The following is a 25,492-nucleotide window of genomic DNA, read 5'->3' as shown; positions in this document are numbered from 1 at the left end:
AGACATCTCAGGCAGTGCGGCTGCTCGGTCGGAAGCAGCTGTGAGATTAGAGATAATGCCTTGAAATCACGGAAGCCAGTGAAGATGAGCGGGAATAGATGCAGAGAAAACCTTCAGTGAGAACCACACATGGGCTGCAGAGCTCGTGCTGCTCTTGTAGGGGACTGGAGTTCAGTCTGCAGCACCCACGTCAGGCAGCTCCTCTCTAACTCACGCTCCCAGGGATCCAGTATTTTTTCTGGCTTTGGCAAGCACTTCATGTACACGCACAGAGTCACGCTCAGACAAACATGCACATACATAATCAAGAACAATAAAAATCTTCACAACAGAACAATGCAACTGTGAAGGAATAACTCAATGACAGCATATTTAAAAGTTTTATGCTTTCCCACAAAGCAGTGCAACTGACCAAGAGATCACCAAATGGTGACAGCGTTTAAACAATGAGGAGCAGCCCACCAGACTTCCCAGAGACTGCAGTTACATCTGAGTGCTTAGCATGTCCTTGTTTAATGAAGAAACGCTCAGACATTTTTTGGTAATGATTATTTATGACCAGGCCCCTAAATGTGTCTTTTAACAGTAAAGGCACTGAGGCTTCTGGAAGGTTCTAATCTTCTGAATTATGTCCTTCTGTTTGTTTTTAAAGACTCGCCCCACTCCCCACGTCTGTAAGAATCAGGGACTAAAAACTGGAGGAACACTGTCATGTCTCCTCCCAGCATTCATGTTTAAGTCTGTGACTCTCAGGGATGTGCACCAAATGTAACAGGCCTTCTTCTTCATTCTCTTTCTGATGTGTGTATATAGGATGCACATGTGTGTGGGGTCTGCTCTCCTGCCAGGGGCCAGTGCTGGTTTTCTTCCTGGACTGCTGACAGCTGCAGGTGATGCCTATTACTCCACGGGCTGGCCAGGGAGCCCCTGGGATTACAGGCATGCATTGCCTTTTGGGTAGGTTCTGGGGACTGAGTCAACTCCTCAGCCACCTACCAGTCTTTCTTGAAGAACTGTCGAACCCCATGATTGTCATAACTACCAGTCTGTTGGGATCTCTTAGTAAAACCTTGAGAAAAACTCTTTTGTTTAGGGATTTTAAATGTTTACTTTATTTTACTGAGATAGGCTATCCCTATTGTCCAGACTGGCCTGAAAATTTCCGGGTTCAAGAGATCTGCCTCCCTGGAGCATGCCATGTAGCTGGGACTAAAGTGTGCTACCATACTCAAGATGATGATGTCATCCTTTTCCAGTTGCTCCAGACTTGGTGTTTCCTGATACTGGTTCCTTGGCTCACTCCATCGGCTACTTTTGTATTTACTGCATTTACACAGTGGATAGCTGCAATCTGTTACTGGGATTAAATGACAAACTTCACCTATGTCAAGGCAAAAACCCAAGAGTTGAAGGAAGTCACTGGGTTACTTCTGATTTCCAGTTTTCACTGAGCTAATCTGAGGTCTCATAGTAGGCACCGGTCTAAGGCAGGACAGAGGCCTCTGAGGGCTGAAGGTAGATTGTCAGTGCAGCGTTGGCCTAGCCTATGTGAAGGCCCGAGTTCCATATCTGATACTGCAGTGATGAAAGACACCAGACCGTAGGCCTGGGAGGAGCGAGAGGATGCACAGTAGTGACCACTGGCACCCGTGTGGGCTTTCTGACATGTTCATTTCTCTGCACTGCACAGACGAGGGAGCACTTCTGTCCCCCAGGAGCTCTTGGTCTCATGGCTAAGATGCCAGGGGCGAATCCAGATGAGGCTAAACGGCAAGGACGCCTAGGCTGGCCCAGAAAGAAGGTAGGTAGGGCCGAATTATCTTTCCACAGCTTTATTGGAAAATGTCTTAGTATGCGGCTGGAGAACTTAAGCCTTCTAGACAAGGGCTCTTTGGGACAAAGAGACCCAAAGCGGAGGAAAGAAGAGAGCTTAGGAAGGTTAGAGGATGACAGCCACCAGGCAGGCTGGGCCACACCAGGGAAGGGATGCAGACAGAATGCTGGGAAGGGACTCAGACAGGGAAACAAGCATTTGAGATTTCTATTTGATTTGACATTCATGTGGTCTTTGACCTCCTCCATGCTGGGGCTTCATTAAGTGATGAGCCTAAGGAACCATGTATGGTTACGATTACATGTTGTTTCTGTTATAATGTCGGTTTTGGTTTGCTTTTGTTTATTTTATGTCAGCTGAAGTCTTTACATTCTCTTCAGGCCCTTGTATCCTACATATATGCTTAAATCCTGCATAATTTTATTTTCCCCAATGCTCTACAATGTGGAGGCGAAGGTCACTTGGCTCATTATCTGTGACCATGGGGTTTTCATTTGCTGAGGGCAGTGACAACGCCGAGAGCTAGTATTGCTGACGTAGTTTAACACTGCCCTGACTGCAATTTTATGTGTGGATTCATAAAGGCATAAAGACGAATTTGGAATCTTGTTTTTTATTAAATTAGGGAGCACTCATGAACTATGGGAAAGGGCCAAGCCCTGCCTTGATCAGCTTTAAATGTCCCAGTGTTGCCTAAAGGACAAAGTTTCTTAGTAGGGGTTACTGTGAAAATGGAAATAATCTTTATCAATTTGGAGAAATTATTATCATAGATGAGGATATGTAATGGTCAGAGACCTCAAACTTCTTGTAGTTTGATCCTGTGGTCAAAACCAAATAAATTAATAAACATGCACACCACCTTCACCTTAGTAAACCTATTATTGACCTGGAGTGGTAACAAACGTTACAGTGAATGGCATTAAGTAGTCTATTACAATGATCGTTCAATTGCAATCTTCCGGCATTAATTGTTAGGGAGTTCCTGTTAGATCATATGGTGGTTCCCCCTCATCACCGATTCGGTCACCAAATGTCTCCCGCCTCCTGCTGCTGGGCAGTGAATCTATCTTCTACTTGTCAGGAAAGGGGCAGACAGACAGACAGACAGACAAACAGACACACACACACACACACACACACACACACACACACACACCAATACACCGCCACACATGTGCACATGGCGGCGTGGGCAAACAGGGAGCATAGTCAGACAGGAGAGAAAGGATGAGCAGGGCTGGTGGCAGGAGGGGGAGGCTTTCTAACTGTACCCGCTAAGAAGGATCCTCTAAGTACAGAAACACAGCCATGGGGTGAGTGATGAGCCTAAGTATCCAAGGGCACTCAGAACCATGTAAGACTGTGGGAGGAGTGCAGAGGCCTTGGGACAGGAACCTGCTGGCTCTGGGCAGTCAGCAGCCAGGTCTGTGTGGCTGAGGCTGTGGAAAGGAGGAAGGAGGGCCGGGGCCAAGCCTCAGACATTCAGCAGTAGGAAATATTCAGCAAGACAAAATACGGCATTTTTGTCTTGTGGAAAACAGTTGGTGTAAGGCTGAACCAAACACCACTCAAGAGCTAGTAAAAGCCAAAGGAGCCCAGGACAAGGTAGCAGATTAGAATCCTAGGAATTTGAGGGTGTTTGTGTCTCTCCCACCACACGTTTCTGTGTGTACCACCCGTGTGTGGGTGCCCATGGAGGCCAGGACAGAGTCAGATCCCTTGAGGCTGGAGTTGCAGGCAGTTGTGAGCCAGCAAAGGTGGGTGCAGGGACTAAACGCCGCTCCTCTGGAAGGGCAGCAAGTGCTTGTAATTGCTGAGCTGCCTCTCCAACCCTCTGAAGCCATTTTGAAGGAAGCAGCAAAAGGTTTTATTGAGATAATAGAGGCAAAATGGGGGAAAAGATAGAAATCAAGACAACTTTAAGGTCTGTGTCGGAACAGCTGAGAGGAGACAGGGAGGAAGTGCGCCTCTCAGGAGAAGGGTAACCTGGAATTATGGGGTACACCACACCTGAGTCATATCTACCTGACATCCAAGTAGAGACAGTGTGCAGGGAATGGGCACAGTGTGGGACTGAGTAATGGCAGGGGATGAGAAGGTCAGAGGCTTCAGCCCTGAGGAACACGCAGAGGCTAGAGAAACAGAGGAAGCAGCCAGGAAGAGGACATCCAGCACATTCTAGGCTACTGGGAGGTTGGAAATTGGCACAGCCTCCAGACAAACAGGCCAACCTTGAAGGTTTCTGCATCCGGCTCACTGAACATTTAGAAACCCGAGAAGCAGAATCTCAATGTATAGAGCCAGAGAGATTTTACAGTAGGCCAGAGAGCTTCCTACACAAGCATGGATCTATGTTCAGATCCATATAAAAAGCCAGGTGTGGTGAGCTTTCTTGCTAACTTGACACGAACTAAGGTCGTCCTGGAATAAGGAACCTCGATCCTGAGAAAAGACTTCCATCAGATTAGGCTCCAGGCAGTCCTGGGGCATTTTCTTGGTTAATGATTGATGTGGGAGAGTTCCGCCGTGTGGGTGCCCACTCCTGGTTCACTGTTGTGTAAGAAAACAGGCTAAACAAGCCACGGAGCAAGCCAGTAACATTCCTCCAGTCTGTGCTCAGGTCCACCATCCAGCTGCCCTCCTGAGCCCCTGTCTTGAGTTTTACGGCAGACGGAAGCTGTAGATCTGAGATAAACCATTTCATCCCCAAGTTGCTTTTGGTCAGTTTTTCTCACAGCAATATAAAACTAGGACAACTAGGCATGCATGCACCTCTAACCTTTATGTCACCAGGAGAGTGGGCCAGAGACAGGAGGGTGGCTAGGACTTGTTGGACGCCAGGGTAGCTCCAGATTCAATGAGATCCCAACTCAAGGGAAAAGGGCAGGGGGAACAGAATGACACACACTACTTCCTCCTCTCCTCTTCTACAGGTGCACATATGTGTGCATACACCACACCTAACTTGTACCTACACACATTCAGATCCCACTCGTAATTATCATCATCTTATCAGAGTGAAAGTTCTGTAGAAAGAATAATGAGATCATTAAGACAACACACAACTAGCTGGGCAGTGGTGGCACCTGAAAGGCAGAGACAGGTACCTCTCTGAGTTTGAGGCCAGCCTGGTCTACAAAGTGAGTTCCAGGACAGCCAGGGCTACACAGAGAAACCCTGTCTTTAAAAAAAAGAGGAGGTTGGGGTTTAGGATTTAAAGCTCAGTGGTAGAGCGCTTGCCTAGGAAGCGCAAGGCCCTGGGTTCGGTCCCCAGCTCCAAAAAAAAAAAAAAAAAAAAAAAAAAAGAGAGGAGGGAGGAGGAAGAAGAAGAGGAGGAAGAGGAGGAGGGGGAGGAGGAGGAGGAAGAGAGGAGAAAGGAAGGGGTAGTGGAGGAGAAAGAAGAGGAGGAGGAGAAAGTGGAGGAGGCAGAGAAGATAAAAGAAAAAAGAAAGGAAAGGAAAGGGAAAGAAAAGAAAAGAAAAGAAAAGAAAAGAAAAGAAAAGGACAACACACAACTATTATCAGTGCAATTGGGCCAACATGTAAATCCAGACGATGATATACTACAGAGGTGAGGGGAATGGCAGGTCCCTTTTGGAAAATGATACTGTAGGAATAGATACTATGCTATGTATCTGCATATAAAGTACTATTTTCCTCCACATTAAAATCATCAATATGAAGAAAACCACATCTCAGGAATATAGCCTGCATATTAAATGACTTGAAGGGAAAGTCTCCTGTTGGTGATGGGGAGTGGAAAGAGGCTGGAATGAATCAAAGGAGCATGCAGTGCTTCCTAACCTTTGCTGACTGCATGACAAGGCTGAGGGAGATGTGAGGAGATACAGTTCACCTTAGCCGTGAGCACAGAGCATTTAAAATATTTATAATCACCCACTCAGTTCTTGATTGACAACTGCCTGCTGTATTTATACCTACACTGCAGGTCTCTAACAAAGCAAAAAGGGGGACTGTATTTTGCTGGTGCAGGGATGGACACTTGTAGGCCTTGCACACGACACAGTACTCTGGATTTAGCGCTTGTGCACTATGCTTTACTAAGCACACTTCCCATGAATACAGCAATCTAAGAGCATCAATTGAACAGGCCCACCCGGTCAAAAATGCCTGTTTTATTAACAGGGAACCAGGCTGGAAACTTACTTAGAACTAAGGGCAGCTTTGGAAGTAGAGGAACAATACAAAAGTGAACAGGGAGAACTGAGTGGGCTGGCAATCAGCCTACCTAGTAACGTGCAATTCACAGAGCTGGACTTCTCTGCAGATTTAGGATGTGAATGTCTGCTTCCCGTGGGATCCACTGTAATCTGAACGTGTTATCTCACTTCCCCAAGGCTCGCCTCGAAGGGAAACATGGCCATGTGCATGGTGGCAGTGTGGCCTGCTTAACCTTCGCTCATAGCTTCTCCTGCCGGTGGTGGTGACTACCCTCTCCCATCCATTCACAGTCTTCCTCGCTCTTTATGTTGGAATAGCTCGTACTCCCTGTGACTAGGCCACTGTCCTTACACATTTAGAAATCAATTCAGGATGATTTATTGAGTGTATTACTGGTTGAAAAGCTAGATTAAATGAATTGATAAATTCTTGAGTTAAAAACTGAAAATCTACAAAAATATACTTCTATACTCTGGTCAGAATAGAGTAAAGGACTGTCTTTACCTCTAAATTGGGCATTAATAAATATCTACATTTGTTAATAGTATTAAAGGAAAAAAGAAAATGAATTTTTTCAAAAACAAATGTTTTCAACAAGCATAATTTTTATCCCCGAATGCTCATCGCACTCCTTGTTCTCTTCACCAGGGAGGCTTGGGCTCAGAGACTGAACCCATCCCACGGCACACTCGGCAGGTACTCTACCACAGAGCTTCGTTCCTAGCCTGGGCCAACACCAGAAACACTGGTGCCTCCCAGACTCTGAGCTAAGGGCTTCAGAGAAGGGGACGCTGGGCAGTGGACTCCACTCACAGCAGCAGCTCAGCAGGGAGTGGATAAATGTGGAGTAATCTTCAGCGAGGAAGACAGGTCAAAGACTTTCCCAGGAAACCCTTAAGAGCTGGGAGGTCAGAGGAGGGAAACTCTTCTGGCAAGAGCCATGCAAGGGAAGGTCAGATGGGGTTTCAGGACAGCCGTGGGCTCTGCTACATCTTACGGCAGCGATGTGAAGAGCGTAGGATGGGGTAGAGGTGAGGAGGGGCAGGGGAGAGGGCTAACCAGGGGACAGGGTCCTCTCCACAGGACATAAATGTGAGCCTGGCAGGCAATGAAAAAGGGAAGAATGAAGAAGGAGATGGTATTTCAAGGATTCCCAAGTGATTTGCGGTTTATATTGGCAAATGAAAACCAATCCAAAAAGTTGGCCAAAGACCAGTGTGACCAGACACATACTCTGAGAAGGTTAATTAAGCATTTAAGTTCTGTGTGCTGAACTCTTCCCTAGTGAGGCAAGGGAAGCAGTTAGAGGAGAACACTGATCAGGAATCTACAGGATAAATATTCCTAAAAACAAGAATGACCCCAGTGCAACAGGGATTGACAGAAGCAAGCCAGCTGGGAAGAGGAATTTGTGTTCAAAATCAATGCTAAGATGCAAAGAGCATTCAGGAACCACAGGGTAAAGGCTTACCTGATTCTTCTGTGTCCTGCTCATCTATCAAGCCCACTGAGATGCCTAAGTCCACACACTTCTTGCTATGTGCCTTGGACTTCATGTGTTTTGTCAGATTTCCTTAAGGGGAAAGAGTATGTATTAACCTTGTATAGTGGTATTCTGCTATTTCATTTGTCAGTTCCGGAAAATTCTATTCTTACTTCAAACAAAAGGCTACACTGTGGTTAGACAATCCCAACAACTAAAACTGTGTATTAAAACCACTGGTATTTATGGTAAGTTGCAATGACCTTTGTATTAACTAGTGATGGCATTCTGTTTCCAAGTCTGCCTTGTCTAATTTGATTATAACTTTTTGCCGTTGGAGGCGTACTCTCCAGTTCTTATTTCTTAAGAGCATGCCCACTGTCTCTTTCAGAGTGCGTCTGACCCACATTACTGGAATGTAACTGATAACTGGTTGGCTCTCACAGTAGGTCACTTTCCTGTGTGTGTTCTCATTTCAATTTTTAGTTCACCTTTAGTACTACGATGTTCTAAGGATCTAATGAATCCTAAGGAGTCCAAGTTATAGAAGCATCTCTTATAAGTTTTCTGCCCGAAACCTCAACTATTTCATTAATTTCAAATGCTCGTGGAAAGGGGGGTCAGGTGGACGTCAGGAGCACCTGACAGGCAGGCCAATCGCAGACCCTGGCATGATATTGCCTTGGCTCCCCTATGAGGTCCTAATGACCCCTACTTGGCTCGCTTTTGGTTTCTCCTTCGCTCCAGTACCTGAGCATGTAGGGCTCTAAAGTCTGCGCCATTGATAATATTCTGGTCGCTGTTTAGCATCGTAACCAGCACTGTGTGTGGCACAGAAGAGCTGACAAGCTCAGCACTTGCACTTTATGTGCTGAGCAAAGGTGTCTGGAGAAGCTCTGGGCTCTAAGCTCTACGCTGCTCTGTCAGCTGACATGCTCCTCTGTGTGAGTGTCACAGGTTCACGGGGCGCACCTGCCTGCAGTGACCAAGGATGTCATGGAGCTGCTGAGACTCCCCTGAGGACCCCAGTCATCCTGAGTGGATGAGGCTACACCCCAAAACACTGTCAGCAAGAGCACACCATCTCTTTTGAGAAAACACAGAACAACATTAAATACTGAATTTGGAGGGCAGGAACAGATCAGAAATGCTGAAAATGTTGGAATCTCTGTTCCAAATGTTGGCTTGTACTAGAAGCCCGAGCACATCTGTTGGATTTACACAGCTTCAATTCCTTGATAAATGCATAGTTTGAGAAGTTGGTCACAAGTGCAATGTCAATTCTGGTAATACCCAGTATATTCTTGTCAAACAACCATGCAGCACCCCAAAGCCAAGTGCTTAAGAAGTCCGTGTCTGAGACGCTTCTGAAGCACAGGACGCTGAGAGGCATCACTGCTGACTGCAGCCAGGTGGATCCAACAGATAAGGCAGGGCTTAACCGGCCTGCCTGCGGCTGACATTGTCATTCCACTGGAAACTAAGGCAGAATGGTAAGAGTCATTAAGATACACAAGCATTTGTTATATAAATCTCTCCTTCTTGTAAGAGCTTCAAAGTTTTCGCATTCAAATGTGAAAAGTAAATAAACAATTGGTTAAAAGCCACCTTGCTGTGGCAGAAGTCTCCATTTGTAGGTCAGAATGCTTTCATAGAAGTGCCAGCATGTGTAGATAAACTCAAGGCTCACTAGTAGTTCACTTTCAAAAGCTTTGGCTCCTTAGACAAATGGCCAGGTCCATGCTTAGAAACGAATCTCTGACTGTGCTGGAATGAATTTGTGAATTTAAGTTTTATATTCCCCCAATCTATTTCCCCCTAGTCTATTACTATCAATCAACTCCTTAAATTGTCAAAAAGAAAACTATGCACCTACATGTGTTGGGTACACAAATTTCATGCCGCACCTCAATCTCTTTGTAACATTGTTATGTACACTGTTATGTACATGGTTATGTACATGGTTATGTATATGCTTATGTACATGGTAATGCTTTCTCAAGACATTAGCCTTTTAAACATGTCCTGTTCTCACGTCCCTAGTTAACAGATCCTTCCTCAATCACACCAATGAGAGAGCAGTAAATTGGTTAGAGGAGTCCATTTTGAGGAAGTACTGAGGAATCAGGCTGACTACTTCCTCCTCCGTCCGCCTTGAGGGGAAGGAGGGCCTACAGGCCCGAGCATAGAGCCCTTAACTGAGCACTCCTCTCACCCTGGGGACTTACTTGAAACTGCAGAACTGCTCACAGCTCTCTGAAGCATACTTTGTCTCTCTATGTTCCTTTCCCAGGCACCATTCATGTCTGAGCTCATGGAAAGGCACTCAGTTGTGACAGCTGTAACTTTCTTTCTTTCTTTCTTTCTTTCTTTTTTTCTTTTCTTTTCTTTTTTCCGGAGCTGGGGACCGAACCCAGGGCCTTGCGCTTGCTAGGCAAGCGCTCTACCGCTGAGCTAAATTCCCAACCCCTGTAACTTTCTTTAAATGCCAATAAATCTGAGCCAAAAACACAGCAAAATTGGCTAAAGAGATGATTCGTCTTTACCAGAGAACCACAAAGATAACCAAACAACAACAAAGGAAATGTGAGCTCAAAAGGAACACAGATAGTTTGGATAAAATCACCATTTTTTACAGATACTGCCATTTAAGTCAGATATCCCCATGAATAGACTGCTTTGCTAAAGAAAGCCCTACTTTGTAACGGACAGTATGGGAACCTGCCATCTTTAAAGACTCGTTACATAATGACCTGTGAACAAGAAGCAGTGCCTTAACTACTATAGCCGTCGTGATTAACATAAAAACCACGAAAACTAAAAGTGCTTCATCACGAGGCCTTACACTTTAAATAATAAGAAGCATGCTAAATATAATTTTAATGACTAATTCTCAGTAGTAGAAATGTTTAAAAATTTTAAATCTGAAATTTAATATAATTTAATATAACCAGTTAAGCTCTATTTTAAAAGATGGCTATTTGTGGCTAAAATCAGAAAATAAAATGAGTGACTATAAAATTTATTCTGATTATTATTTAAAATCCTTCTCAAATTTTTTTAACTCAAATGAATTTACTTGTGATCACAAGTTTGTTTTTCTTCTTCAGTCCCAAGGTGTGCACTTTGAAAATATGTTATCTATTGTTGTGGAACTATGATTTGGAGAGTAAACTGTAAAAAGAAACAGTTAATCCTTTCAAAATGTTACTGTAATCAAAGCATTTTCCTTAAAGCCTCTAGTGACAGAAAGAGCAAATGCCCCAGTGCTGGAAGCTGTATCAGTCTGTGGAAGCTTCTTAATCACGGGCGCTCCTGTGTGAAGTCATGCAGGAACCAGAGCCATGCGCATCATCTCATACCTTTGGTCTTGAAGGAGAAGTTGCAGTAAGTGCAATGGTAGGGGCGGACATCGGTGTGGGTTCGGATGTGCTTCTTTAACATACTGGGTTTCTTACAACGGATTCCACATTCTTCACAAATGTACTTTCCTCTGCCCCTGCCTCGGACATATACATAGTCCTCATTTGACTTGTACCTAATTTAAAGGAGAGAGAAAGAAAAAGAACAGGGAAATTGGACACTATGTCTTTGAGAAAATACTGATTAAAATTCAACCTAGAAAACATAAAGCACAACCTTTAGACACAAATCTCCAATGGCTTTATGCACATTTAAGACAGAGAAGATCCCTAGTTTCTTCGTCATGCCTAAAGCTCTGACAGCTAATTCTACTCATAGCCATTCAATCTGAAGTTTAATTCTTAAATAGGTCCGCAATTTTAGATCCCAGTTCGAAAGGCTTTTCACTGCTAAATTCAATCACACTGACTGGAAAGCCTGAACTACTCCCAAGCCTTGCCTGACATTGGCTTTTTAGCTTCTTCTTTCATAATCCCGGACGCTGGCTCCTACAGCGTCTTGTACCAAAACAGAAGGACAGCAAAAGGCAGCCAGCGCTCCCCACTAAGAGAGACTTCCAGCCGGGCGGTGCTGCATGTGCCTGTGGAAGCCAGGCTGACTCTCAAGCTGGTCGCAAAGGCCTACAGGATTCACAGCTTTTCCTGGCCATCAAAGTAGAATTACTTAACAGAATGCTAAGACATGTTGTTGAAAAGATTTTGTTAGAAAAAACAAAAACTAAAACAAAAACCCTTTAAATAAAAGCATCTCTGGCAGGTCTTCATTCCCATGACAGCAAATGTACATTTAAAAGGCGAGTTTAAATGTACATTTAAGAAGAAAATATGTACTTGCCCTCCATCAAATACTTTAATTCTTCTTGGTTCACTTTTGATTAAGGAATTTTCTTTATCTTGCTCACTGTTAATTTCAGAGTCATCTTTATTGCTGAATTCAACTATTGTGGCCTTTTGATTACCTAATGCTCTCTGAAAGGGAAAAACAAAGAGAGACTAATTTCATTAAGCTGGAAACAAACACTATAACGTGGTACTAGCAATTAACAAAGCACAGACAAGTGGTTAGCTCAGTGAACTGCCATCCACAGAGGCGGCAGGTAAGACCACCTGCTCTCTTTCCTCCAGGCCCCACCACCGTCCCTGATGCCTCAGGTGAACCGGTCGCCTTTCCTGGGAGTCCAGGAACTTAAAGGAAATCCTTCTCTAACAGACTGAATAGTCTCTATGTGTTACTGGCTAACTGTGCCATACTTTAGCTCTATTTCTTAAAAAGTTATTTCCTTGAAGAAAGAACAATAGTTTCAGGTCCTCAAAGACACCACCAACGCCACCAAGGTGAAGCAGAAGCCTCACCTTGCCCCTCCCCTATTGCTTTGAAGCAGAACATAGTTTCTCTCTCTAGAATAGTTTTCAAAACTCCAATATTGGTTAGCATAAAAAGTTAGGTCAAGTCAAACTAAGAGTTGGGGTTGACAATGATAAAATCTTTGGGAAAAGGTAACAGAATGAGAAAGCATACATAGCTCTCTTAGAGTGAATACTGCCTTATAGCTGTATCAAGATTTTATGGGACTATCCACTTTGTCAAAGCCAAGTGTCAGCAGCAAAGACTCCAACTCCTTCCAGTGCCTCCACATGGGGCACAAGAAGAGGTCCTTTCCTACAGTGGGACTCAACCAACCCAAGTGACTTCCTGAGACCAGAGAATGTGCACCATGGAGGTGTGACTGTGTCCACTGGACAAGGACTGGAAGCCCAGTCATGGCTACAGTGTATAAGTAAAGGCTGCGGGCCGCTTCCACAGACGGGAGGATGGTGATTTCTGACCCGCCTGCCTGTTCCCTTCCGGTCCCTAGGAGGCAAGCCAGCCAGACTCCCCACACGGAACACACACACTTTCCTGGAGCAGACTTGACTACTTAACGATGGCCAAATTCAACTTTATCATTTTAGGGGACGTGGGTAGCATTTGAGAGATGGAACCTAGAACCTACGGATGGTAGGCAAGCTCTCACTCCAAGAGCGTGCCTCAGCCCTCATCTCCCCGTATCTTCTGCTCACTTTGCTACCATCAAATCTGGCTTCTACTTGCTAAAGACATCAGGGAGTTAAACGCCTCAAATCTGCATTTCAGCAGCCCCAGTGTGCTTGCCTACTCCATGGCATCATGTGTATATGGTTGGTCCTCTGCTTGTGTTTTCACGGTATACTGTCTTCCTACTCCTTTCCATTTTGGATCACAGATTTATTCCCATATGGGTTATATACACAGTCTGCAGTGCCCAGTCCTCCTGAGCCACTTGTTCATGGATTCAAGTCTCCAGTGACGAAATGTGTAGAGCCAAGACTCCACTCACTTGTATGGCAGCACTAACCTTAACAACTGGATCAGACCTTCCGAGTCATGCTTGCTACTATAGTTTTCTGGGCTCTCCTCCTTCGAGGAAGAGTTTCTTTCTGTTTCCCAAGGAGGCTCCTCCATCCTCTCTCCATTCCCCTCCCTCTGAGCAGTCTCAGTCATTCCTGCATACTGATTAGATAGACCTTCTACCTGCAGCCCTCTCCTGATTGGTGAAGCTGAGTACACAGCACCAGTACTGCCAGGGCCTCTTCCATGGCACTGGGTACTTGCACTCAGTACTTAGGCTTTTTAACTTTCTCCTTGGGTTCTAGGGATGGAAGGGAATATCTTACACACGCTCAACACTGAGGTACATTTGCAATCTGGGAGATCCATGCTCACAGGGAAATTGGGGATATAAACCAAGATCTCCTTAGGTTCTCAGGAGGAGGCACAGCCCACCCAAGGTTCTAATTTAGGGTTTCTGGGAGCTGGGAAGTTAAAAGCAACAAAATCCCCATGTCACTGGATGCCCCTTCCTTCCCTGACATGGGTTCTTCATCACCACATCCAGACTTTGTCATTGTTTTGCCAACTTTAAACTCCTTATAAAATCTCCTGTCCCTGCCAGAGTTCCTGCAGTATTTTCTTATTTTCACAGGATTTAAAGATCTACTGATTTAAAGAAAATTCATTTATCTAAATATCTCTTGTTGCTCTTATCATCGGCTCTGCTGACCACCACCTTGGAGTGACTTCCCATATCCAAAACTCCACACAACGGCCATGCTCAAGCCAGGCAGACCTCCACTGCAATGCTAGCACCACAGTATTTCATGTGCTTGTGAACCTGCACACGTCAAGGAGGTCATCAATAATTCCGAATGACCAGAGCCTAACATAATGCCCTTGTTTATTTGATTGCTTAAATGATTTCCCTCAGTTTATACAGCCAACAAATCTAAAGAGAATTCCACAAATTACTCCAAATTACAATGTCATGACCTTAAATTATCCCATAAATCTTGATCAAATCAGCTACTAAGGGAACGAGCTCTTTCATTTATCTTTCTGTCAGTAACCCGTGGCTCTCAGAGGTGCTCAGAATATTGCAATGGGCATGGCAGGGGCAGAGCACCCTTTAGGAGGCACAGACAAATCTCCTGATTCTCTGGATAGTACACAACAGAATACAGTCATCTCTGGAAATCTGCATCTTGGCTTTCCCAAATTAGCCTTGGGAGACTGTAGCCATGGTCTTCTCTCAGCTAAGTACTCCTCAGTGAAGAGAAGAATCTAAGTGCTAACTCCCTGAGTAAAGTCAGCTGAAAGGAAAAGCACGAACAAACCAACAATCAGTGCCCTGCAGAAGTTATTGCTTGCAAAATATTTAGACAGAATCCCTGCCAGAATTGTAGGTGACTCTTCCCAGTGGGACTGCTGGGGACAGTGTCAACTCCCATCTAATAATCACATAGTACAACTTGTCACTCACAATTAAAATACTTATTGTAAGCAAGACACTTAAAGGTGTTGAGACCTGTTGAAACTAATTTGCACAAACAACATTTGAAGATAAATTATATCTCAAGTACCTTGCTTAAGTTGTTTTTCCACTTGCTTGAATAGACCACTAAATCTGACTTTGAATGGGTGGTTATTGCTTGGCAATACAGTGACTTTCCTGTCTTCTGTTTAGAATTCAGAAGAGAAAGAGCAACTTTTGTGGGCAAACCGAGTGGATTGGGGTTACTGGGGCTCACTGTCCACCCCGCATAGGCTGACGTTTTCTGGTCACTCTGAGCCAAGGGCAATGCCTTCTGTCTCAGCAGGTAACACCATGTAAAGCTAGTGGCAGTCTTGAGGCTGGGGAAAGACGGCTGCTGCGTGTCTGAGCTGCTCAACACTGAGAGACCAGGGATTGGAGGCTGCCTCTGCCCTTGGATGACTTTGTTCTCTTCATTTTGAACCCCTGATGACCCCTTTTCCTGGTTGTCGTCTCTAGATTTCAAAGGCAAAACACAGGCACTTTCCAATGGGATGTGTGAATTTCCCACTGTAGGAGTCAGTGACGTGGACAACTTGGTATTTTTAAACTCCTGGAATTCACTGACATGGTCTGGGACTGCAAACATAGAGTGTCTGGATGACAGACTATCGGTTGATAAAACCTGAGTCGAGTCAGCATTCCTGCTGCTCTTTCCAGAGGCAGAACCAGGGTCCTGCTCTAGTGCCGTTCCTTCCGGGGGCTCCACCGTGCAGAGCTGCCGTACCAGCACTGGCTTCTTCTGCTTATGGCCCTCATTAGCTCTTGAGCTTGGCAGCTCCAGTGGTCTAATGTTTGTGCTACAAACAGCTCCATTCTCATCTTTAGCCCGTTTCTGATGCTTTTCCATGGCAATGTCTAAACTGTTTGCTGGGGAAAGCATTCTTTTACTCGAGGCTGAGGATTCTTGTTGCGGGGAGAGTCTACCAGCAGACATTTTCTGAACTGTCGCCGAGGATTCTGAAACTGGAGCGTTTTGGCCCATCTCTGAGAGAACAGTTTTGCACGCAAGATCCTTCTCCGGTGTTGGCAATGCATTCTGGAGATAGTTCTGTGATTTTGGCATGGGATTTTGTTCTTCACTGACTGGCACTATACTTTGATTAGTTTGGCAAATTGGCGTGTTGGACAGATCGTGGGTCACTAAGATCTGCGGCAGAGATGTGACAGTAGAGAGACAGTACACTGGGACATCCCTCGGCTGGAGCACAGGCAGCACAAAGGAAGGCAACCGCTTCTGCACCTGATCACTCGGTAGCCCGAGCTCCAGCGATGGCAGAGGGCAGGATTTAGACACAGGATCGACTGCTTTGGCTGACAGTGCTACTGAGGCTGTGCAGGGATCAGCTGCAGTTTGATCCGGAAGAACTGGATTGGGTAAAGAATGCAAAGGACTAGAAGAGCAACCCCGGCCTGACGTGAATGCTTGACACTGAAGTTGGTACTTGGGAGCAAAGCTACCGTCGCCTGTAGAAGACGTACCTGCAGGGGGAGGTGCACCTGGCTTGCCACCCTGCACAGACACTGGCAAAGGCAGTGGTGTGTTTTGGTGACTAAGGGGCATGTTGGTTTTATTTAATAAATGGGCACCAAAAAGTTGTTGAGGAGGAAAGGTGTCAGTAGAGCTACAACTTGACATTTCTGCCTGTAAATCCTTAGCCAGGGCCTGGGAGGGCACAGCGCGTGCAGGAAGGTCAGCAGAAGCCACATCAGGAGGCCTCGGGGCCTGCAGTGGGACTGCATTCACACCAGGGAGAATAAGAGTCTGGAGAGCTGATACACTGCCAGGACACAGGGGGCTATCCGAAGCTATGTTCAAAGATATCTGCCGGGTCAGGGGACCTCGCCTCCTTTCTAGAAGGGGCACATGCCCAGTGCCCCCAACACCAGATGGGGAGTTGGAGGGCTGAGACCCAACAAGAGCTGGCACCACGTGGGAAGGAGCAATGCTCCCGCAGTCGAATGACTTACTTCGGAAGTCAGAGACCTCCATCAGTGTGGGCACGCAACTGATCTGCTCAGATGCCGCCCGCCTCATCTCCCTGTGACTCCCAGGGACACTCAGTGTGTTTGAACCCAGCGGAATAAAAAGAAACTCAGCTTTGCTTGGAAAGTCAGTTTTGGGGGACAGCTCTACTTTAGAAATGTCTTCTACGTCTAGGGAGGCGGAGAAGCTGGATGCATGGGACAAGCTGCTTTCTCTGCTGAGACTCCGGGAGAGCGTGGACTCGAAGCTTGACTCTGTTGAGGAGTGCTCTATCTCAGCCAGCCGGAGCCTTTTCTTTTTGGGTGGCAGCTTCTCTGTCGGCAGCTTTGATAAGGTCTCACTGCGCTGAGGCCAAGTAAATTTCTCTGACTTTTCTTCGTCATGACTCTGGGCTTCTAGGTCCCGGTCTGGCTCTTCAGTGACCAGAATTTCTGGGACCTGGATGTTGTGCTGCCGGACAAGTCTCAAGGGCTGCCCTAACACAAAGCGCTCACTGGGAATCTTTCTAGCACTTTCCCGTGACAGTGCTATCTGATGTGCGGCATCCCGAGGTGGGTGACCTTCCTCTGGGGGCATCCCTATCACTTTCAGGGCCCCAGGCATCCCCGCTCTGCCTAACTCCTGTAAAGAGAAGGCGGTGCCTCCTTCCAAGGGCTCCAGCTTGTCGAATGAACTGGGCCTGCTCAGGGAGTTGGTGTGCTGGATGACTGAGATGCCTCCCGCTTGTCTCTGCACCTCGATCCTGTCCTGAGTTGCGGAATTCAGCTGCTGTTCAACCACGGGGCATTGCTTCAGGGGCAAGGCCTGTTCAGGGACCCTGGCCACGAGCTGAACAGGAGAGCTCTGCAGCTGGACGCCTCTGTGTGCCTGGTCACCTGCTGTGGCAGGGGCTTGTTTGGACGGACTGGGAGCAGACCCTGGAACTGGCTGCAGCTGGAGGGCTTCTGCGCTTTCTGGGGACCGCCCGCTCTCCCGAGGCTGCAGGTCCTCATCATCGCCTACGCTTTTCATTTTCCTCCTCTTTCTTATCTGGGGTGTCTGCTCCCACACAGCCGTGGGAGCGGCAACTCTGTAGTGGAGAACCTGGGGTTGCGTCGCACCAGGTGCCGGGCCGTGCTCAGGCTCTCTCGTGGCCACCTTCGTTTTGGGCCCATGTAACTCCGAACAGTAAAATTTCTTATGATTCTCGAAATTCTCCAGTTTCCGGTACCTGTTTCGACAGGTTTCACACTCAAACATGGTCCCTCGTCCTTGATGTGACTTCTTCTTCTCTAGGTGAGGGGTCTGCGCTACTTTGCTCTGCACTGGCCCAGGCTCACTGGAGGCTGGGCACCCTTGACAGCTCTCATCCACAGACTGCCCAGAGCCCAGAATGTGATTCTCACTGGCCGTTGAGTCTTCCACTGCCGCCTGTCTGACCAGGGGACGGTGATGTCCACTTGGGGGCATGGATGGGTTGGGTCCCGACACAAAGACATCATCATAGAAGGTGCCAATTTTATCATCAAATGACTGGCTTCCTCTCAGAGGGGGAGGGGGAGGAATGATGTTTGCAGGGACTGCTGAATATCCCGTGGTTGGCATGGAGTTACTTCTCGTGATAGGCAGACAGTCCAGGGAAGGGACAGACAGGAGGAACACCTGCTTTGACTTCTCGGTCGGGGTGAATGGGGACTTTGGTATATCAGAACTGGAACTTGTTCTCCGTCCCATTGGCTTCAGGTCGAACTGGAAGGAATCTTTGAATATGTATGACTTGGGGGAGTCGATGCTTCCCCGTCTAGAAAGCGAGGTTCTCCGGGGCTTCACGCTATCCAGTTGCTTATCATCGACCAAGGCCTCATTGTCTGAGATCAGCTTGGAAATCCTCTCCTCCAGAGTTTTGGTTGCCAAGGGTGGGCGCATCTGGCCTGCTACAACTGATGACTTCTCTCCAGGGGCCAAAGCAGCAGGTGCTGGAGCGCTGATTCGAGGCCCTGCGGGCCCACTGTTCTTAGCTGGGTCTGGGTCTGTGGTGGGAAAAGTTCTGGCAAACGGAGTTGGAGGACTCACAGCTTGATCAGCACTTTCAGAACGTGAAAAGTAGCCAGAATCTGTACTTCCTAAGCTCCGTGGGCTCAGAAGCAGCTTTCCCTGCTGTTCCTGGGGGTCGTCTGTGGCCTGCTGCCTCTGGAGCTGCGCATGTGCTGCTCCACTGTGAGGATCTGGCTTCCCTTCTGACGGAGTCACATCCCCTTTCTGACGGCACGTCTCATCTGTCTCTAGGGATGACACACCGGCTGAATGTGACAGTCTGCTTGCAGCATGAAGGTCCTTCTGGCTCTGTGTGCTAGGGAGTTCAGGCTTGGGACTGGCCACCTGCACACTGTCAGTTTTTAAGGGGGACATGCTTACTGGGTGGACCACAACTTTTGGTAACTCTGTCGGGGCTTGTGACTCTGAAGGTCTGTCCTGTGAAGAGAAGCCACTGACCACATGATCTGCACGGCTTGCAATCGATTTGGGTAAAGCTTCGAGATCTGATGGCATCTTCATTATTTGCAAAGGCTGAAGGTCCCTGACACTTGGGTCATTCTGTCTCCCATCTCCAGGCCCCTCTTCATCACTCTCCCCACTGTCTTCAATATCCGAATGGACACTAAGTGCTTTGGGGCACTCTTGGGACAAGAACAAACCACCAGCCTCTGGTTGTAAGACAAGACCCAGTTTGATAGTGTGTGCGTGGGATTTCTTGTGCTTATACAGATTACTTTTAGTCTTAAACGAAAACCCGCACGTCACACAGGGGTAGGGCCGCTCTCCAGTGTGGGAGCGGATATGCTTTAAGAGCACGCTGGGCTTTGCACATGCCCTATTGCAATACTCACAGATATATTTGCCTTGTTTTTTGGGCTTTTGATCTCGCAGAAGAAGATTGCACATTTGTTCAACACTTTGACTGACAACAGAAGCAACATGGGTTGAGCTGTAAATTGGCCCTGGGGGTGACTGTGTGGAAGTGGCAGGGCTTACTGAGGAAGGTGACACAGAATCCATTTGCTGGTGTGGAGGAGTGACCTGAGTTCGACTGGAGGGAGAAGCGAGACCTACAGTGGATGTCATTGCTATATTATAGATCGGCTCAAGTTTGGTGTTCTCATGGGTGTGCGGGTTCGTCAGTGATCCTGCTAAGCCCAGATGCCCCGGAAGCTGCGGATTCTGTTGGCCAGGTTTGGGAACAAGGTGGTCGTGTGGGCTGTGCAGGTGAGAGACACGCTGAGCTGCCACTTGCTCACTCTTCTGAGTGGAGGCCACAGGTACTGGGTATGAGGTACACGGAGAACACTGCGATTCGGCAACCGACTCTGGAGACGCAGGATTGGGGGCATCTAAGGAGCTGGTCTTTAACTTAGCAGGGGATCTGACAGTTCTATTTGGTCTCGGGTTCTCTGTCTTAACTGTACAGGACGAGCCCTTTTGGGACAAGGTGCTCAACTCTGGCTCCATTGCTTTCAGTAAGACATCGAACGCGGTGCTCGTGTAGGAGGGGGGTGTGGTGCTACAGCGGGGAGAGCTACATTCACTATTGTCAGTCCTGGTTTTACTGGAGAAGGAGCTGGGGTCCCGCTGTCCATCAAGGCCGCTGAGCCTGGCTGGGTCTGAGCCCTCAGACCTCCATCTCCGCAGTTCTGACCTGTGGTGGGGAGATGAGGCTTTTTTGGGGGAGACCGAATCTCCGGATTCTGAGGCCTCAACAGTCATCCCCGGTGTTTCTCCATTTTGCTTGGTAAATTGCCTCCCCTGTTTAACAGGGACACAGTTGTGTTTCTTGTGAGACTCCGGTGCGCTCTGGAGAGCACTGAACAACGGCTCTTCTGTGTTCTGCTTGTGTTTTGTCTGAAGAGGATTTCTCAGGGGGGATTTTGGTATTTTTTTCAGGTGATTCTCGGCAACAATCTTTTTTCGTTTCACACCTTTAAGAGACTCAGGAGCTCCTTTAACGCCAGCCTCTAAGACTTCTGTAAGACAAAGAAGGACACTGGTTGATAAAACTGTGCACGTCATAATTGTTTAAAAACTAAGATTAATATCAAAAGCGTGAGGAGCTTCCCTTAACAAAGCTGTGTCCTGACACTGTGGACATTTTAAGAAGATTTGCAATCCAATTCCATAGAAACACTAATATTGAGATCATGCCGAGCTCTTCTGGACACTCTGTTCCTTTCTGGAGGAACCCAGGAGGAACCTAGGTCATAGAACTACATCTTTCACAAGTGGATAATCTTCCCCCCAGTGCTCATCCAACCGCGGACTCTACTCACACCACGCTCTGAGAAAGGCTGGCCAAGGAGAGACAACTGCACCTTCCTAGAGGGGTGACTGACCACCACACCACGTTCACTGACTTTACGGACAGCTCCTCAGCCTCTGTCCAAAGGATGCTGATATTTGTATGAGTAATAAGGCTCCCATGCAGTAATAACACAGGAGTGAGATACCTTTCCCGGTCCTGACAGCGTGGCAGGGGCATCAGGAAGTGTTGTGACCACGAGATTACATCAATGAACAGAAAGTTACAAAAATAAAGAAACACTCATTTGTGGTTTCTCGCCTAAAACACGAAGTCCTAAGATTGTGATAGCTCATGGTAAATCACCAATGTCATAGAACAAAAACATCCACTACAAACACTTCTCTGCATTTATGATGAATAAGAAGTGAAGTAGACATAAAGAGCTAGACATACGAGTAAAAACCACTACAATAAAAAAAACACTGACCTCCTTTTTAGCTGCTTTGGAAGTAAATCAGCTTAAACATCATGAACTATCCACAGACTACTATGTGCTTAAGTAAGGATTATTTGCCATTATTCTGTCTGTTTTGATTTGTTGCTTCCGTGGGCTTATACACAGAAATTATTCTCCATACATCACTTATTTTAGAAAAGCCAAATATTTTAATTCATTACTTTCACACGGCTGTCACAATGTACATATATGGAATTCATACCGGACCAAAACATTACACTGTAATAATCACTTGGCTTTGATGATGATGCAAATTTACAGAAAATGTTCTATTCCTTTTGTGGCAGGCGTGTCCAAGCTCTTGTAGATACTCTCAGTAAAAGGAAGATACTGGCTCCACTGGACACCTTTCCTTCCCAAGGGCAGGATGGGAAGGCAGGGGCATCCATCAAGCCCTGCAGTGAAGTATCTCAGAAGTACTGGCTTTTTTCTAGAGTGGTGCGGAGAAAGCCTTTTGTATCTTCCAGTCACTCTTTCATGGCTTCCCCTCATGATACACACAACTTGTTCGTGTTGTGATTTGTTCACGGCACTCTCTTAAGCTATCAAACAAGGGCAACAAACAGAATCAATGATCAACCTAAGTGGGTAGGTCCCCCCCCCACCCACTTTTCAAAAGCCAGGAGGTGAGCTGTCACAAAAGAGGAAACCATTAGATGACAAAAATAACTCTAAAGGCAAGGATGAGAAGTCACTTTGTGGCCTGGTCTGTGGACCTGAAACCCTGCCTCCACACCGAGTCTTACCAAAGACCAGAGGGGTACATATGCTAATCTTACTATTTCACGAACTTTCCAGAATGAGCTGTGTTTAAATTGCTCACAGTTTTTAAAGTAAGATCTTGCTGTGTAGCCCAGGCTGTCCTGAACTTGGGATCTTACTGCCTCTGCCTCCTGAGTGCTGGGATTACTGATTTAGGCACCATGCCAGACTCTTTTCTTGTTGTTTTAATTAAATGGTGCCTGCCATTACAAAGAACCACTCTGTAGGAGAACACTCAACATTATGTTGTTTTAAATTAAAGTAATACATTTTTGGCTTTTTACAGATGAAAAGCTGGCTGTAAAGTGCAGGTGGTCTTTAATCTTAGCACCCAGGAGGAAATATGTGCCTGAGGCCATCTTGGGCCACACTCTGACATTTGAGAAAATAAGACAATGTCTAAATATTTCTACTTATTTATGATATTTCTGAAAAAAAAACCTATAGTTAAGGATTAGAAAAATATTGTGAGCTACATGTTCTGATTTCCATATACCCTGGCCCTCTGTAACTTGCCATTACATTTCATACATGTCATTTACATATGTAAAGTTTTTTATTGTCAATTCTTCACATGTAACTTTAATTTTAGTATAGTGTAGTGTGTGTGTACACCTGCATCATATGCCTATGTGTGGGTGGACCTGTGCCATAGGCCTATGGTTCTGTGCACATCTGTATAATATACTGATGTGTCTGAGTACATCTGCCTATGTGTGTGAGTGCACCTGTGCTGTATGCCTGTATGCGTGTGTGTGTGTGTGTGTGTGTGTGTGTGTGTGTGAGTGCACCTGTGCTGTATGCCTGTGTGTGTGTGTGAGTGCACCTGTGCTGTATGCCTATGTGTGTGTGTGAGTGCGCCTGTGCTGTATGCCTATGTGTGAGTGAGTGTGTGAGTGCATCTGTGCTGTATGCCTGTGTGTGTATGTGTGTGTGAGTGCACCTGTGCTGTCTGCCTATGTGTGTGTGAGTGCACCTGTGCTGTCTGCCTACATGTGTACTTGTGTTGTGCACCTATGCATGTGGATGTGTATGGTACCCCTGTATGTTCTATGTCTATGTGTATGGGTATGCCCATAGGAACAATCTGAAGACAAGAGCTTGCAGTGACTGTGTCTTCCTCTACTCCTCTCCACCATAATTTTTAAGGCAAGGTTTTTCACTGAACCCAGATCTTATTTTTGAGCTATATTAGTAAGCTGACAAATCTCCAGGACCCTCCTTTTTTTGCCCTCCAGAATCGGTATTACAGTCATGCGCCTCCATGCCTGGCTTTTCTGTGGGTGCTGGAGACAGAAGTCATGTCCTCATGTTCACAGAGCAAGCATTGTACCCACCAAACCATCTCTCCAACCCCTCTTATATATTTGTAAATCTGTCTGTCTGTGAAGGTCTACATGCCATAAAGCATACAGCATAAAGCATATATATATCAGAGATAAATCTCCCCCTACCCCCTACTCAGGCCTGAACTGTAAGTGATCCTCCTGCCTCAGCCTCTTGAGTGTGAGATTATAGGTGTATGTCCCCAAACCCGACTCTATTTGCATCTGAGTACCTAATAAACACTTCTTCCCTTCAAAGCATTGCCTTCTCCTTTGCCTTCTGGCAGCTTAGTCTATTTAGTAAAACTTTTCTTCTAATGTATCTCCCAGCATACTTTCTTACACATTTTTCTTTGGGGACAGGTTTGTTTCTTTAATGCCAACCACTCCTTATGAGTCGCCCTCACTGCTTTGACTTCTCTTCCTTTTCTCTGGTTTCTTCTGTTTGGTTTCTCTGTAATCCCATAATGCTTTCCCTTTACACCAACAATCCCATTCTCAAACTAGTAAACTCTAAACTGTTTTGATTCATTCTCATTTCATCCCATTTCATTCTCTGAAGCTCAAGTTCTTGTTATAATAATATTTATGATGTCAACTACAGCACACACGGTCACACTCGGTTTCCACTGTATTGTTTTCTATCTTTCATGTTCTCCCCGTCTCTCTCTGGCTGTGGAGATGGAGGGGCAGTCCAGTCACTCAGGGACACATGCCTGGCCTTTTTTCAAGCAGCACTCATTCCTTTTTGATCCTGCCAGATCTCTATCATAGGAGCTTGGAAGGGGACAAGGTGACAGTGCTGCTACTGACAGGGCAGGAGGGAGATTTCTCGGAGTGAGAGGTTGAGTGTGCTTGGAGGGGCACAGAGAGCTTCCTTCAGGGCTGTCAGACTGAAAAGTGATGGTAGTATGCTTAACAGAGGCAGAGCACAAAGCCCAAGAACAGTTTCCAAAAGTTCTACAGAGGTTTCCTGGCTTTACATGGGAGTCCTGAGCTAGTTGGAGGGTGGAGTAGGGGGTCCCTTCACTTGGCATTCCACAGAACCTACCCAACATACGTATATGTGTGGACTGTGAACCACAGGTGGAAACTCAGGACAAGTCATTTTCAGTAGGAAAATGGTTAGGCTAATTATAGCAGTGCCAGTTACCATAACATTACAGAACCATTTAAAATAATTACTAAGATTACACAGCAATCTGAAAATTGTGATACATGAAGTATACAGGCACTTTCTTTTCTGTCCCTAGAGAAAGGTCTGGGCTAAGAGGCCGAAATGTGGGAATACATAGTGAGAGCTGTTTTTGTAAAAGTAAATAAATGACCAGCCAAAGAAAACATGTTGTGGAGAGAAAGAGAGGCCTGGATAATTGCTATATTTAAGGCTGAGCTAGGAGCAGGAAGAAACAAGTTAGGGACTGGAAAGAAGCAATGAATCCTGTGACAGAAGAGCCTGGGCACCTGGCTTACAAGTTCACACCAAAGCTCCTGTGGCCGAGGGCGTTAAACACGGTCACATGAAGGAGAGTCACCGGCTGGTGGTGTTAAACATACATGACAGCATGAAGGAGAGTCACCGGCTTGTGGAGATAAACATACATGGTCGCATGAAGGAGAGTCACCGGCTTGTGGTGTTAAACATACATGACAGCATGAAGGACAGTAACCGGCTTGTGGAGATAAACATACATGACAGCATGAAGGACAGTAACCGGCTTGTGGAGATAAACATACATGACAGCATGAAGGACAGTAACCGGCTTGTGGCCATGGGAATGGGGGGATGGCCTCATGTCTGAAAGCATGGTCAGTGG

General features: G+C 46.3%; 1 protein-coding gene across 1 annotated transcript in view; it reads right to left on the bottom strand.

Moving 5' to 3' along the window:
- Hivep1 (HIVEP zinc finger 1) overlaps positions 1-20,842 on the bottom strand; it is a 34,609-nt gene extending 13,767 nt beyond the window's left edge. The window contains 4 exon segments of the mRNA XM_032884246.1: positions 7,491-7,592; positions 10,865-11,040; positions 11,760-11,893; positions 14,861-20,842. Coding sequence (XP_032740137.1) covers positions 7,491-7,592; positions 10,865-11,040; positions 11,760-11,893; positions 14,861-20,842 — 6,394 coding nt within the window.
- Positions 20,843-25,492: the final 4,650 nt, after the last annotated feature.

Source organism: Rattus rattus, chromosome 14 (genome assembly GCF_011064425.1).
Source record: "Rattus rattus isolate New Zealand chromosome 14, Rrattus_CSIRO_v1, whole genome shotgun sequence".
Taxonomy (NCBI): Eukaryota; Metazoa; Chordata; class Mammalia; order Rodentia; family Muridae; genus Rattus; species Rattus rattus.
Note: the sequence above shows the minus strand (reverse complement) of the source record. Positions and strands in the feature narration are given on the sequence as shown.